The sequence below is a fragment of the Pimephales promelas genome, chromosome 1, assembly GCF_988280905.1.
Source record: "Pimephales promelas chromosome 1, fPimPro1.hap1.1, whole genome shotgun sequence".
Taxonomy (NCBI): Eukaryota; Metazoa; Chordata; class Actinopteri; order Cypriniformes; family Leuciscidae; genus Pimephales; species Pimephales promelas.
In genome coordinates, this window is record NC_142769.1 from 31,748,932 (window position 1) to 31,762,079 (window position 13,148).

Below are 13,148 nucleotides of genomic sequence, written 5' to 3' on the forward strand. Positions count from 1 at the left end.
CTTACAGTCTTAATGAGCAAAGTAAATGTATTTGCACTCAGTCTTAATTATTGCACATTACAGTTTTAATTCTTAATGTCACAGATTCAGCATGGTATTTGAATTGAAGAAATTCTGCTATTCAAATGCATTTTTGAATATTGAAAGGTGCTGTTTTCTGTGGAGGCCATTTATGTTCACTGAACTCATTGTTACAAGCATGGAATTAAGTGTGCATTGCAATGGGTTGAGTTTTCCTGATAAAGGTGGCCATTTGAGGATGACTATTGAAAATGGATGCATATAGAAGCAGCAATACTGCCACATGTGACATTTAACGTTTAAATTTTAAAATAAAAATAAAAAATGTGTCATAACAACTCCCTAAATTATATATATATATATATATATATATATATATAATTATGTTTTATTAACAAAGTTCAGGAGGAGCACGTTCATAGACAATACCCAATCAGTGTGAGAGGAGCTGATTTACTGACATACAATATTGTTTTCCTGCATCCCTCCTCCACCCCAACTCCTTTTCTCACGAATATTCCTCTGGGTTCAGACCAAATACTTACAAATTATATGTAAGTGGAAAAAGACTGAAAGAGTTGGTGGTGGTGACATTGAAGCCATGATGCAACCGTGGTTTGCACAGCCAACGTTATCTTTTTAATTCTGGAGATTGCATTTAGGCTTCAAAATTCATAAAAGTTTTGTTAATTTTTGAAGATTATCATGAAGAACAAAATGTGATAGAATCATACAATTTAAAAATATTTCTTATTTTCTGTAATAATCTAAGCAAATGGAATGATCCTATTGAATTTTTGTCACGGCATCTAACTTTCGGTTTGGCCTACAGATATACATCATCACTGCAGCACTCTGTTGCCACAAGGCATGGTAAATTCATGAATTCATCTTCATCACATTTTGGATATCATTTGCAAATTACATTCAAAATTCATATTGTCCAGCATTTGTGAGTCTGGTCATCAATTTCCTTGCACCTTTCTTGTTAACAAGGGCAGTTTCTGCTTAACGAACATGGTTTTGGAAAGTATTCCATAATGGCTTTTGTTTGTGAAAATCCTGTTTGGGGTGTCCGTGATACTCACATTTCTTCCTCATTCTCATGTTTAGTTTGAACAGCAAGTGAATCTTATACCCATCTGTACTAAACATAAACTATTTAGAGCAGTTAGATTACAGACATGTGACTCTGGACCACAAAAGCAGTCTTATGTGTCCTTTTTTCAAATTTGAGATTTATACAGTACATCACCTGAAAGTTGAATAAATTGAAATTGGGAATCTGAAGGTGCAAAAAAAAAAAAAAATTAAATATTGAGAAAATAGCCTTTAAAGGTTTCAATTTTTTGTTGGCGATTGTGCTGCATACAATTTTTTTTTAAGGTAATTATTTATTTAAGGTAAGTAATGACCTTTACTTAATATCCTAATGATTTTTGGCATAAAAGAAAAATCGATAATTTTGACCCATACAGTGTTTTTTGGCTATTGCACCTTAAGGCTGGTTTTGTGGTCCAGGGTCACATATTTTAACAAGCAGATGTGCTGAACAAGTCTATCTAATCAAATGGCGGCTGAATGTATAGAAATAAAGAAATCTTGCCAGGGGAAGAGAGAGTAACATATCTTTAACCTCCCAAAATATCCCAGCATCCTCATTCCTCGTCATCATGCTCAACACCAGCTTGCCTTATTAAACTAATATGATAAAACATGATATGTGAGGAAAATGGATTTTATTTTTCAGACATGTAAATTGATTCATCTCAGATCCAGATGTTGGTCACACTGCATACAGAATTACCCAGTGAAGCGATATTTCACCATCCAATTGTCTGTGACAACAATTAAATTAAATTGATGTCAATCAATGGCTTGCACTATACTACACTCCTGCAGAGGAGCGAGTGTATTAACATAACATAGCGTTAACATTAGTGGATCATTTGGTTTCATGTAACCACAGAGATAATGGGTATTTTAAGCATTCATATTAATTAACTGATAAAAGAGAAACTAAGACACTAGCTCTCTGCAGGTGTGTTTACTCTCGTCAGGAAGTGGCAGGAGAAATACTGTAAGTCCTTTTCATGCATCATCTGAAATTAAAAAGCTATTAAGCGCCACATTTTCTTGAAAAATGCTTTTCATTTATCGTTTCAAACATTATAATTTATTCACAGTATCCATTTGTGGAATAATAATATTTTGCAACCATTTCCTGCTGTCTTTCTGATGAGAGTGTGAAACTGGGCTTTATAGAATAGCTTTTCTGTGAGCTCAACCCACTCTGTGTTAATCTTAAAACACACATTTCACATTGAATGCTCTCAGCAAGGGGTGCAACTGCAGAAAATGCTGATTCCATAAAGAGTACTTTTGCCCCCTAGTGGTGCTCATCTGTATGTGCATCAGGTCAAGATTTGCTTATCAGAATGAGATAGTAGTCACAATGTGATAATAAAATATTGAAAATCTAAAATGTGATTGTTTGGTTTATTGGAATAGGGGGTAGAAAATATCATTAGCTAGTTCAGTATAAAAATGATAACGGTCAATAAAAAGTCCCACTTTGACAGAAATCTCTTTTAAACCACTTTGTAAAGTAACCTGTTTTTTTAGGCTCATATTACATTTGATCTCATGCTGCATACACAAAGGTTCAGGTTTTGTCAAATGTGCATTAATTTCACGTAGATAAAATACAATTTGGGACTTCCGGTTTGAATTTCGGACAAAGTTACGCACTACAACCTGGATTTAGAAACAAACTAAGTTTACAGTGTGATTTCAGACAGTGGGTTTTGAGAATGCCCGAAGGAAAAAATAAAAAGTCAAAGCAGACGGAGTTACTCGACGTCAAATGAGCTAGCCAGCCAATAGTGGTGTAATGGAGGACGATGCTGATGATACGCACACGCAACTCGGCGACGCTAGCTGACTGATTTAGAGGCCCTCTCCAGATGAGAAAATTTCAGATATCGAAAATATCAGATATCGATTTCAAGACCTGAAAATATCAATATCGGTATTACACATATGAATACACATATGACCCAGAGGAATGCATATGGAGAAAGAACACTAGGGTGCCTACTGTAGTCGCATGGGGAAATTTTCAACCCCAGGGGTGGCAAGGTGGCTTGCCAAGGGAAAGACACATACTCAGAGAGGCTTACAGTGGAAATACAGGTGGGGGTCGTTCAGAGGAGGGACCATGCACACGGGAGGCACCTAACCGACGTGCAGGCAATAGACACCGGCGCCGACGTCAGGAGTGCTGGAGGAACTCAGGGCTTTGCAAGGAAAGCACTCTGCAAGGCAGTTAAAACCACTGAGAGGTCCCAAGAGGGATCTAGAGGAGGGCGGGGAGGAATCAGTCTCCTCGCTCCTATCAGGAACCTGACGATCAGGTCATGCTTCCCCACAGACTTACCTTCGACTGGGTCATGGTGCGCAGCAATAGCGACAATATAGACTTTGAGGGTGGAGGGAGACAGCCTTCACTCCAACCCATTTTGAAGGAAGGAAAGCACAACACTGATCAAACATCTCCGAGCGTCTTCTCAGTGAGAGGAGCACCAGTTGACGAAGAGGTTCCACTTCAATGGATAGACTTGATTCCTGGACGACGCTCTAGCGGAAGTGATGGTAGCCACCACTGCTGGTGGGTACTCAAACCTCCCTCGTCTCGTCCAAGAAGCTTCCAAATATCAGGATGAGGGTGCCATAGGGTGCCCTGTCCCTGAGAAAGGAGGTCCTTCCTCAGAGGAATCGGTCAAGGAGGTGCTGTCGAGGAGGAGTACAAGTTCAGAGAACTTGCGCAAGAAGGCTCACTGGGTGAAACACATATTTGTGCCCCTGCGGCCAGTTGTGCGCCAATGCATCTGTGCCGGGCGTGTCCTTAGTCCGGGAATAATACAGGGTGCTATGGGTCAAGTCCAGGTCCATTATACTGACCAAATGCAGAAGAGGTGAACAATAGTAGGCTGGGATAACATTCTATTTAAAGTCTTTATAGAGGCTTATCTTGCTGGCTCTAACCGAAAGCTCATCTCAAGAATACAAGGGGACAAAAGGTAGTTCAGTGTATGTGACGCAAAAATGGGAACAGGAAGGAAACTTTGTTCTAAAGAAAGAAGATTGGAAGTACTGGTGAGAGATACAGTGGAAAACTTTCTGTTCATCTTTCTGGCGAGAGTTTTGCTGGAAAAACCTTATAAGGTTTTTCATTATTCCAGCTCAAAAGAAGCACGACACAAATTCTTCGGCATGTTTGGCGACAATATGGGTGCCTCGAAGCAAATCATTTTCACATTTTCTGGTCCTGTACATTATTGATTCCATTTTGGAGGGAGGTTTATTAAGTTTTGCAAATCATTTTTCAGATGGACATTCAATTTAAATTTGAGTCTTTATATTTAGGTGCCCTAACAACAAAAAAATGTCTCTTCTCATGTCAAATACTTATTTCAGATCCTAAGTGCTGCTAAAAGAAAAGCTATTAAAGGTGGTTAAAACCAGGACTGGATTGACATTATCTACGATACTTTAAAGATGGAAAGGGTTAATTTTGCTTTGAGATTGCAACAGGGAACTTTTTTGAAAATATGGGAAAGATGGATAACGTATATCACTCTATTACTCCCATCATTTGTTTAATGGGGATTTTGGTGTCCTTTTCTTTTCCCTTTTTTCTTTTTAATCTTTTTTATTCCCCCTTGGTAGAGGGCTTTATGAGTCATTGAGGTTTACCCCAACATGTTTGTTTAGTTCTCATTCTGATTTTACTATGTCTTATAATGGTTATGTGTATATAATTTAGAATGAAGGCTTAATGGGTCTCTCCTTCTTTTAGTAGGCCTACTGTTTACCGAGCATATGATACGTTTCTTTCTTTTTTTTTTTCTGTGGGTTATTAATGTACATTTGCAGATGGTTTATTAAGTATGACAGGTAGTATCTTTGACCGTAATGTATGGACCTGTAAAATAAAAATAAAAATACATAAATAAAAAAATATTATCAAATTTAAATAGAGAAAGAGAGAGAGAGAGAGCCATCTGTTGGTCTTTGAAGATATTGTTCCACAAGTGAATTTAGCATGTTAAAATAATAAAGCGTGCATGTGGGGTGTAAAAAAATAATAATAATGAATTCATTATTTCTTAAGAATATTTATTTGCATTCTTAAACAGCAGAATCTGCTATAATATCACAATAGCAATGTGATATCATAACCTTTTTCATCTTTGATAATTTCCTTAAGTTTAATGCAGAACCATAAAGAAGGAAGGTATTGCAGTATGTATAATGGACAGAGATCACACGATGAGATGAGAACATAGAAAGTAACAGGCTGGGATGTAGATCTCATCACACTCTCCTGGAAACTTAGCTGATCACAACTGGACTGGAAATAAACTGAAACAGATAAAAGTCATATAAGTGTGTGTGTGTGTGTCATATATGTAGTCATGTCAAGTGTATGATACTCTTAAAAAACAAAGGTACATCTTTCGATGGTTCCATGAAGAACATTTAACACCCATTGAACATTTTATTTGAGAACCTTTAAGAACGTTCCTCTAAAATGTTATTTAGGGAACCAGCAATGATTCTTTCATGGCATTGTTTTGACACCCCCGTTTGGATCCTTTATTTTTTTAAGAGTGTTTCAATGATTCCTGATGTTGTTCTTTCAATTGAGCAGATAAATTAACTATTATGCATGATCAATAAAATGTGGTGATAGGAAATAGTTTCTAGACATGTCAAATCAGATTTATGAGTCTTACCATAGAAGCTTGAGGAAGGTAGCCAGCGAATTTAAAGACAGTATCAGCTGTCTTCCGTCTCAGTCCCAATATTCTCTGTGTGTGAGATTTCATTTACATCGTCCTCTTCTTTGTCCGATGAGTCGTCTGATTCAACAGATTTGCGTCTGTCTCCAGGTTTTTTGGATGAATCTACAACCTCAGTACCTTTACTTGAGTTGCACCCCATTGTAATATCCCAATATTCTTCTATTGAATATTTTGATGCTAAAAGAAAGACAACAATAAAATGTAGTGAAGTATCTCAGCAGATGTTAACCATAGGCAGTAATGTGCTCTTTAGAGCTGCATCATATTCAATCTCCACCTAAGTAGTATGTCTCCTATAACCTGATTTCTATGACAACACAGTGAACTTCCTGTTGGCATTGGTGCAGGCACTACAAACATACTTCAGCATGGTTACAATTACCAGGGTTTGTTGATTTAGATTCCCACAGACTTTGTGTTTCACCTGCCAGGCAACGCGAGTTGACATTTAACCTGATGGCGTGTGAAGACATGGTTACTGATAAACACAGCATGGCTGGTTGTCAGTCAGAGTCTGTCCATTGTAACAAATTAATGACAGGTTGGACAAGCAGAAAAAAGCCTCTTACATTAATCTCTGGGTCAGAGCTTTATCTAAACGAAATTATGACAACACTGACAGACTGATTTTAGAGGTGTTGAAACACTTCCTGTCAAAATGTTTGAGATTCATTGATGACTATTTAATGTTGAGATGCCCTGTTCAAACCTGCTTTTGGTGGGCCACTGTCTGTAGAGTTTAGCTCCAACTTGCCTCAAAACACCCACTGTTAAAATTTTCGTTGTGAATTTACAGTAAATAATTGGATAAATTTTGCATTACTTTCACAGTAAGGATTACAGTAATATAATGTGAAATATGCTCACAGCAATTTACTGTAATTTTATATCTGTGATATTACAGTACATTACTGGGGAATTACAATATATATATATATATATGAAGAGTTTAGATGCAAAAGCCTCTAAATGCCATTTGAAATTTTCTTCTTTAATAATGATTTTTATCAAACTTTTATATTTAAGTTCAGTAATTTCACCTAAATAACAATTAATAGATAAATATCATTGCCATTAAAGTGAAATTACTGAACTTAAATATACAAGCTTGATAAAAATGATCATTCTAGAAGAAAATTTCAAATGGCACTTAGAGGCTTTTGCATCTGAACTCTTCATATAAACACACACACACACAATGTAACCCCCCCCCCCCCCCCCGCCCAACAACAAACAACTCTGAGGTTAAGTCAATGTTAGCCCAATGGCATATTTATTAACACATATGTTTCAATGTACAGCAAGAATTTAAGAAATTAATTTTTTTAGAATTTCAACTTTAAGATTGTTTTCATAAAAGCCATTTTAAAATGCAGAAAATGCAGAGACATTGTGCAAACTTTTAACTGTGGAGCCTGACAAGTACCACTGCTAAAAAACACTATGACGCCCACTCAAAGTCAATTAGTTTCCTCAATAGGGTGCTAATATGAGGGTTCATTGTGGTCCTCTTCTTGGTCTTCGATCCTCTTTCGGGATTGATGCCCAGGAAGCACCTGGTAATAAGCAAAGATAGTTTCAGTTCTTAACACTTTTGTTGTTCTAACCGAATCCTGGTCCAACGCACAAGGTGTGCACGGATCTACACTTCGGATTCTGACCGGGAATAGTAACGTTAGACCACCCGATAATCTTTGAAACACTTATTTCAACGTGCGATTTGGGACGTAAGTTACTAATTCTGTTTTCGAATACTATTTAGGACGGTTAGTATGTGAATTGGGACGCAGAAATGTATTAACTTAAACAGCTAACGGTTAGCCCTGCTAATCTATGATAACATTGACTAAGTACAGAAATGTGCACACATAAATAGTAATGTTTGTCCCATCACTGATTTTATAAACTCTACAAAAACCAGATTTGTCTAAACGGTGATAGACATGAAAATAGCAAAACTCGATCGTCATTAACTATTAGTATGCTGTGAGAACTTTCAACAATTCCGGGCAGCTGCTAACAAAATGTGAACTGTGTCATGCGATAAACGTTTATTTGAAAGTAAATATTATCATATTAAAATAAAATGGGTGTAAGTGCTGCAAACATGCATGCTTACCTTCTCCGTTAAGCCCGAAATAGAAGAGGCGGCGGGAGACGACGGAGCCTGCAACAGTTCGGTTATGTCACGTGACTTCCCAGGGCATAGGCTACAGTATTTCACTGCAATAATACTGTTTGCTGCTGTGAAATCCTTATTTTTTTTCACTGTGTTGCTGTGATATTACAGACCTTGCTGTGACATAACAGCAGGTTTTAAATTGCAATGTTTTATTGTAAAATAAGAGTTAAATGCTGTAAAATCCAAGGATATTGTAGTTTTTACAGGTATTCATTGGGATATTACAGGGAAATGTAATCACAACAAGTTACTGTGAAATAATACTGTTAATTATTGTGAAATGCTGGTAATTTTGTGCCTGGAAGTTAAGACCTCAATGAGCTGGTTCAGGTGTGTTTAAATGGAGTTGGAGCTAAACAGGACACCCCCCCCCCCCCCTCTTGTTCCTCGCTCGGTTTGAGTCTTGGCAATGTGTATCCTGCTGTTTCCCACCGAGTCTCAAGAAAGCTATAGTTATTTGATTTGTTTTTTCTCCCCTCATAGAGTAATTTTATTTTTCTCCTGTTATTGTTTGCATTATCTACTACTGCTAGTTAGCGATGGCAAAATGAGGCTTCCTGAACCACTGAGACCTCGCAGCCCATTGCTTCACCTGAAGGTTCATTACTCAAAGCTTCGCTCAGCATTGCTCACTAGTGACATTTAGCTACTGTACAAAGAATTAACAGGCAAATTAATTAATTCTGAACCGATGACCTGAGCAGACTAATGTCTGTATACCCCCCCCCCCCTCCCTCTGTTTTATATATTTATTTTATTCTCATTGTTAATATGTAACCTTTCATTTGCAAAAAATAAAAACACCTGAGCAGACATTTGTCCATTGCCTGGGAATTTCTGCCACATTCCGATGTGTCATAAAGTCTTGTAACTCGATACCACTGGAGTAAGTGGGTGAGTGTGTGTGCGAGTGGGTGTGTGTGTGTATAACACAGTATGTCACTAATTTACATTCGTTCTGAAAGCTTTCAGGTTTTAGGAAGAATGCATTTGGTTATTCAGATGATCCGTCATTTCACCCAGTCCTTACAACATTTTACTTTTAGCTATACCTTCTTTGTGCTTGCTTCGGTGTAATTACATTTACTGGGTAATATTAATTAACAACACCTACAGTACTGGTTTGCTTTAGGGTTAGTTGGATGTATTTATGCATAATTTAGTCACTACAATAGATGTAACAAGGACACTGTAAAATAAATTGTTACCCTTATAGTCCATCCCATTCCGCACTGTTGTTCCTAACACGTGTCTTTTATAATTCACTTGCTGTCAAATAGTCATGATGTCCTTTGAATTACAAACGCAATCAAACCAGCCCACTTTCATCACGGATTAATAAAAACAAATTTTATCGATGTTTTGATTTTAGACAGTTTTAGATTTTAATAACTGGTGCTTCAGCTCAAAACAAACAAATACATTTGACAAATTTCACATGAGACAAGATTTTTCTGTAGAGTCAGAATATGTTTAATAAAAATAATTAAACCTCAATTTCTTCTATAGAACTTCATAGAAAGTAATTCAATAAATTACAAACCTTTTAAGACATGTATCCTGCACTACAAGAAGCATTAATTGACTACACAGGCCACAACTTGCAAGTATTGCAACTGTCCAAAAAAAAAAGGAAAAAAAAGGGGGGGCTTTAATTTCAAAATATTAAAAATATGAAACAAAATAAGCCATGAAAACAAATGAGTCTGTTTGTCAATTCAATCATTCACATAACTGAAAACAAACTTTTATTTGCAGTAGTGTATTTATATTTCATCTGCTGTTGCATGGTGGATGTCATTGTCTTTGTGCCACAACGGCAAGTCTTGCCCTGATTCTGGTCAGTAGTCCAGCGGTTCATAATGCAACACATGAAATACAACCAAAATACTGAATGCATCTATACACATGAAAAAGAAATAAAGAAAACCAAGGTAAATGTCCAATTCTCAGTCAACCTGCAATTCTTCTCAGAACATTATTCAGTTAAATGAGATGCTAATGCTGCGATGTCATAATAAGAGGAACTACTGTATATAGGTTTCATGTGCGGGTTTGGGAAGAAGTGGAAAGCAGCAATACCTGTACACAGTTTCAAAGTGCGTGGCTCACCACAAACTAACTGAAAAGAGGAAGATCTGATGCCACAGTGGAAAGGAGAGGGCATTCAGAACATCTACTGAGGCAAAAATCACACTGAGAGAGATCAAAGTGGGGGCATCTGAGTGAATCCATGTTGAATGTCCTCATACATGCTTGGAAAGACCCAATAATATTACTGTGTTCACTAGTGAGACAGGCAAAGAGTTGCATTGTGCAGTGCATCCCGAAGAAATTTGCATCACAAATGGAAAACTTCAGTAGCCAAACCTGAATATGAACAAACGTGACGCAGCAGAGACTGGCGTGAATCAAATGAGCCTAACAGTCTAGAACAAGGGTACATCAGCACATGTAACAGAAAACAAATCACATACACGTCCTGATTCAAAACGCCAATGAGGTTCATCGTGTTGGCCCGAGGTGCTCGACTGCAATGAGGGACAGACACTGAAGTATGGCATAAGGACACTTCTAGATCAGTCATTTACATCTAACAGCAGCAAGGCGACTACGTGGATGTGAAAAACGACGGACGTATTTGATCAGACTAAAGGAACGTAATGTTGACCTGTATAGTGTGTTTAACCCTCCCATCAAATCTGAGGACTTTATGTGCCTGATAAAGTATCTGAAATACTACTGGAAATACTTGAATTTCTCTCAATACTTTTACACGGATTACAAACGTGGGTGATTTAGCGAGAGATGAACTAATGCGTCAATACTGTAGCAGTCTGTGGAAAAAAAGAGGATATATACGCACTGCTGTCTGTCGCGAGAAGGTTTGCATGTGAGGCCAACAGGACCTTGGACACATAGATTTTCATACAAATTGAGGCAAGTGTTCATAAGCACAGAACGCCACACGTGTACACACACACACACACACACACACACACACACACAGTGCTGTCTGAACGCTAAAAGAAATGTATGAATATATGGATGTGAAGGAAAGTGGTCTGAAATAAAAACGGTAATATTTGTTGGAAGCATGTTTCAGGGGCGGTATGATAAACTATAGACGGCACCGTAGCTACTGCGTGTTGGCAAGATGGATTCCCTGCACCCATGTGTTATGTACAAAACTCAAATCTTTGGGTAAAAATAGCTGTATGAAGATAATTTAAAAGAAGGAAGGAGGCAGAGTCCAGGACAGTAAACAGATGCACAAATCGCAAGAGGAGTGAATGAACAAGAACGTGTGTGATGAATGAATGAATGAATGAATGAACAAATTCAGGGTCTCTACAGCTTCTGTGACATTCATAAGCTGCCTGTGTGTTATTGCTGTGGATCTGTAGGTATGCTCTGTGAAGTCTATGTGTTCAGGATCCTGCTCAAGTATTTACAAATGAAACCCAAACAGTCGATGTGTTTTTTCTCCCAAAAGAAAATATATTAATTATACAGCTCTGCAATGAGCAACAGCATCCTCATTTCTTTAATAAAATTAAATCCCGACATAGTTAGAACAATAATGCCTTTTAGTTTTTGCTTCTTGTCTGTTGCAATTGTACATCATGGTGTAATACAATTTCACAAAGTTTTTTTTTTGTTTTGTTTTGTTTTTTTGTTTTTTCCGACATGCAAAACGTCTCTTCGAAACGACAATGTACCTAAACAAACACTGAAATCTCATTTCAGTTTCTCTAGAATCTCCGTTTTCCATTTTTTCCTCCGTTACACAACACTTTAGTTATTATATTTACATGGAAACAAAAAACATGATGTAGTAAATGCAGGATAATTCCTATATGTGTGTATATGTATACATTTCTAAGAGATGTATATAAATATATAATATTTATTTATACATGTATAAAGACTCAGTCTTCTTCGCTGGAATCGGAATCCTCGGATGACGAGGAGGAGCTGTCGGACTCGGAGGAGGACGACTCCGCCTTCGCTGAGCCTTCTGGACCACTGGTATCTTTCTTTTCGTCGGGCTCCTCCCCCTCATCGCTGTCTCTGTCCTCTGAGCGGCCGGGCCGCTGGACCGTGGCTTCAGAGGCAGCTGGTTGCAGCAGCGGGGTTGGCTGAGTGTTTGCAGCTTGCGGCTGGTTGGCCACAGGCAGGTTAAGGCCTGGAGTAAGAAGCATCCCTGGGTAGAGCATACTAGAGAGGAGAAGGGGGTTGAGGGCCAGTGAGTGGCCTGAAACAGAAGCACTTGTTTGATTCGAGTTGGTCGCCATCGAGGTGGTGGCTCTGGAGCTTTGACCCTCTGTCCTTTCCGCTTTGCTATCCGGAATCAAAGTCTGAGCCAACGCTTTGTGCGTGGCGGAATCTCCGCCGTTCCTCTTTTTTCCGTCCTCGTCGACTGTCGAAGCTCCACCCGCCGCTTCCTGCGAGGGCTTTCCGAGGAGACCGCTCATCCCGAGGAGGTTCGGCAGGCCGGTCATTCCGGACAGCATCATCGGAAACATGGCGGCCATGTTGGTGGGATCGGGAGGCAGTCCCATTAGGCCAGTGGTGAGTTGGAGAGACTGGAGGCTCTGAAGGTTGTGCTGAAGAGCTTGAAGACTAGGCAGATCCAGCCCAGTGAGATTGGATAAGAGTGGGTTGAGCCCCAGGGCGGCGTTGGCACTGGCACTGGACATGGTGGCTGCTTTAGCCAGAGCGTTTTTGGGGCGTCGACCTCGCCGGCTCACCTCTTCGGGAACGATGGGGCCAGTCAAGATGCGGTCGAACATACTTTCAGGGAGGTAACCCTGAAAACACAAACGCATTTGTTATACAACTAAGTAAAAACATCTATAAAGCTTCAGTTAATATACTGCGTAGGTACGGACTTTGGTACACACATTTTTCCCAAACCTTTTCAGGTGCAGGCCTAGTTACTGTCCCTGGATACTATATACATACTATTATACATGTGTAGTATGATAACAATATTACATTTTTTAAATATCATGGTTAACAGAAATACCGATATATCATGACACGCTTAATTTCTGAAAAAATGCGCTGTA

General features: G+C 38.6%; 1 protein-coding gene and 1 long non-coding RNA gene across 9 annotated transcripts in view; both read right to left on the reverse strand.

Moving 5' to 3' along the window:
* Window positions 1–7,141: 7,141 nt before the first annotated feature.
* On the reverse strand, window positions 7,142–8,360 carry LOC120470900 (uncharacterized). Its single transcript, XR_005620672.2, has 2 exons — window positions 8,011–8,360; window positions 7,142–7,447 (listed from the first exon to the last, which is right to left on the reverse strand). It is a non-coding gene; the product is annotated as an uncharacterized LOC120470900 (long non-coding RNA).
* A 1,162-nt stretch (window positions 8,361–9,522) lies between these two features.
* chd9 (chromodomain helicase DNA binding protein 9) overlaps window positions 9,523–13,148 on the reverse strand; it is a 70,108-nt gene continuing 66,482 nt past the window's right edge. For all 8 annotated transcript variants that reach the window (XM_039657147.2, XM_039657157.2, XM_039657152.2 and 5 more), the window contains one exon: window positions 9,523–12,887. In XM_039657147.2, the coding sequence (XP_039513081.2) occupies window positions 12,006–12,887 (882 nt within the window). In that variant the 3' untranslated portion in view covers window positions 9,523–12,005. The remainder of the gene's footprint in view (window positions 12,888–13,148) is intronic.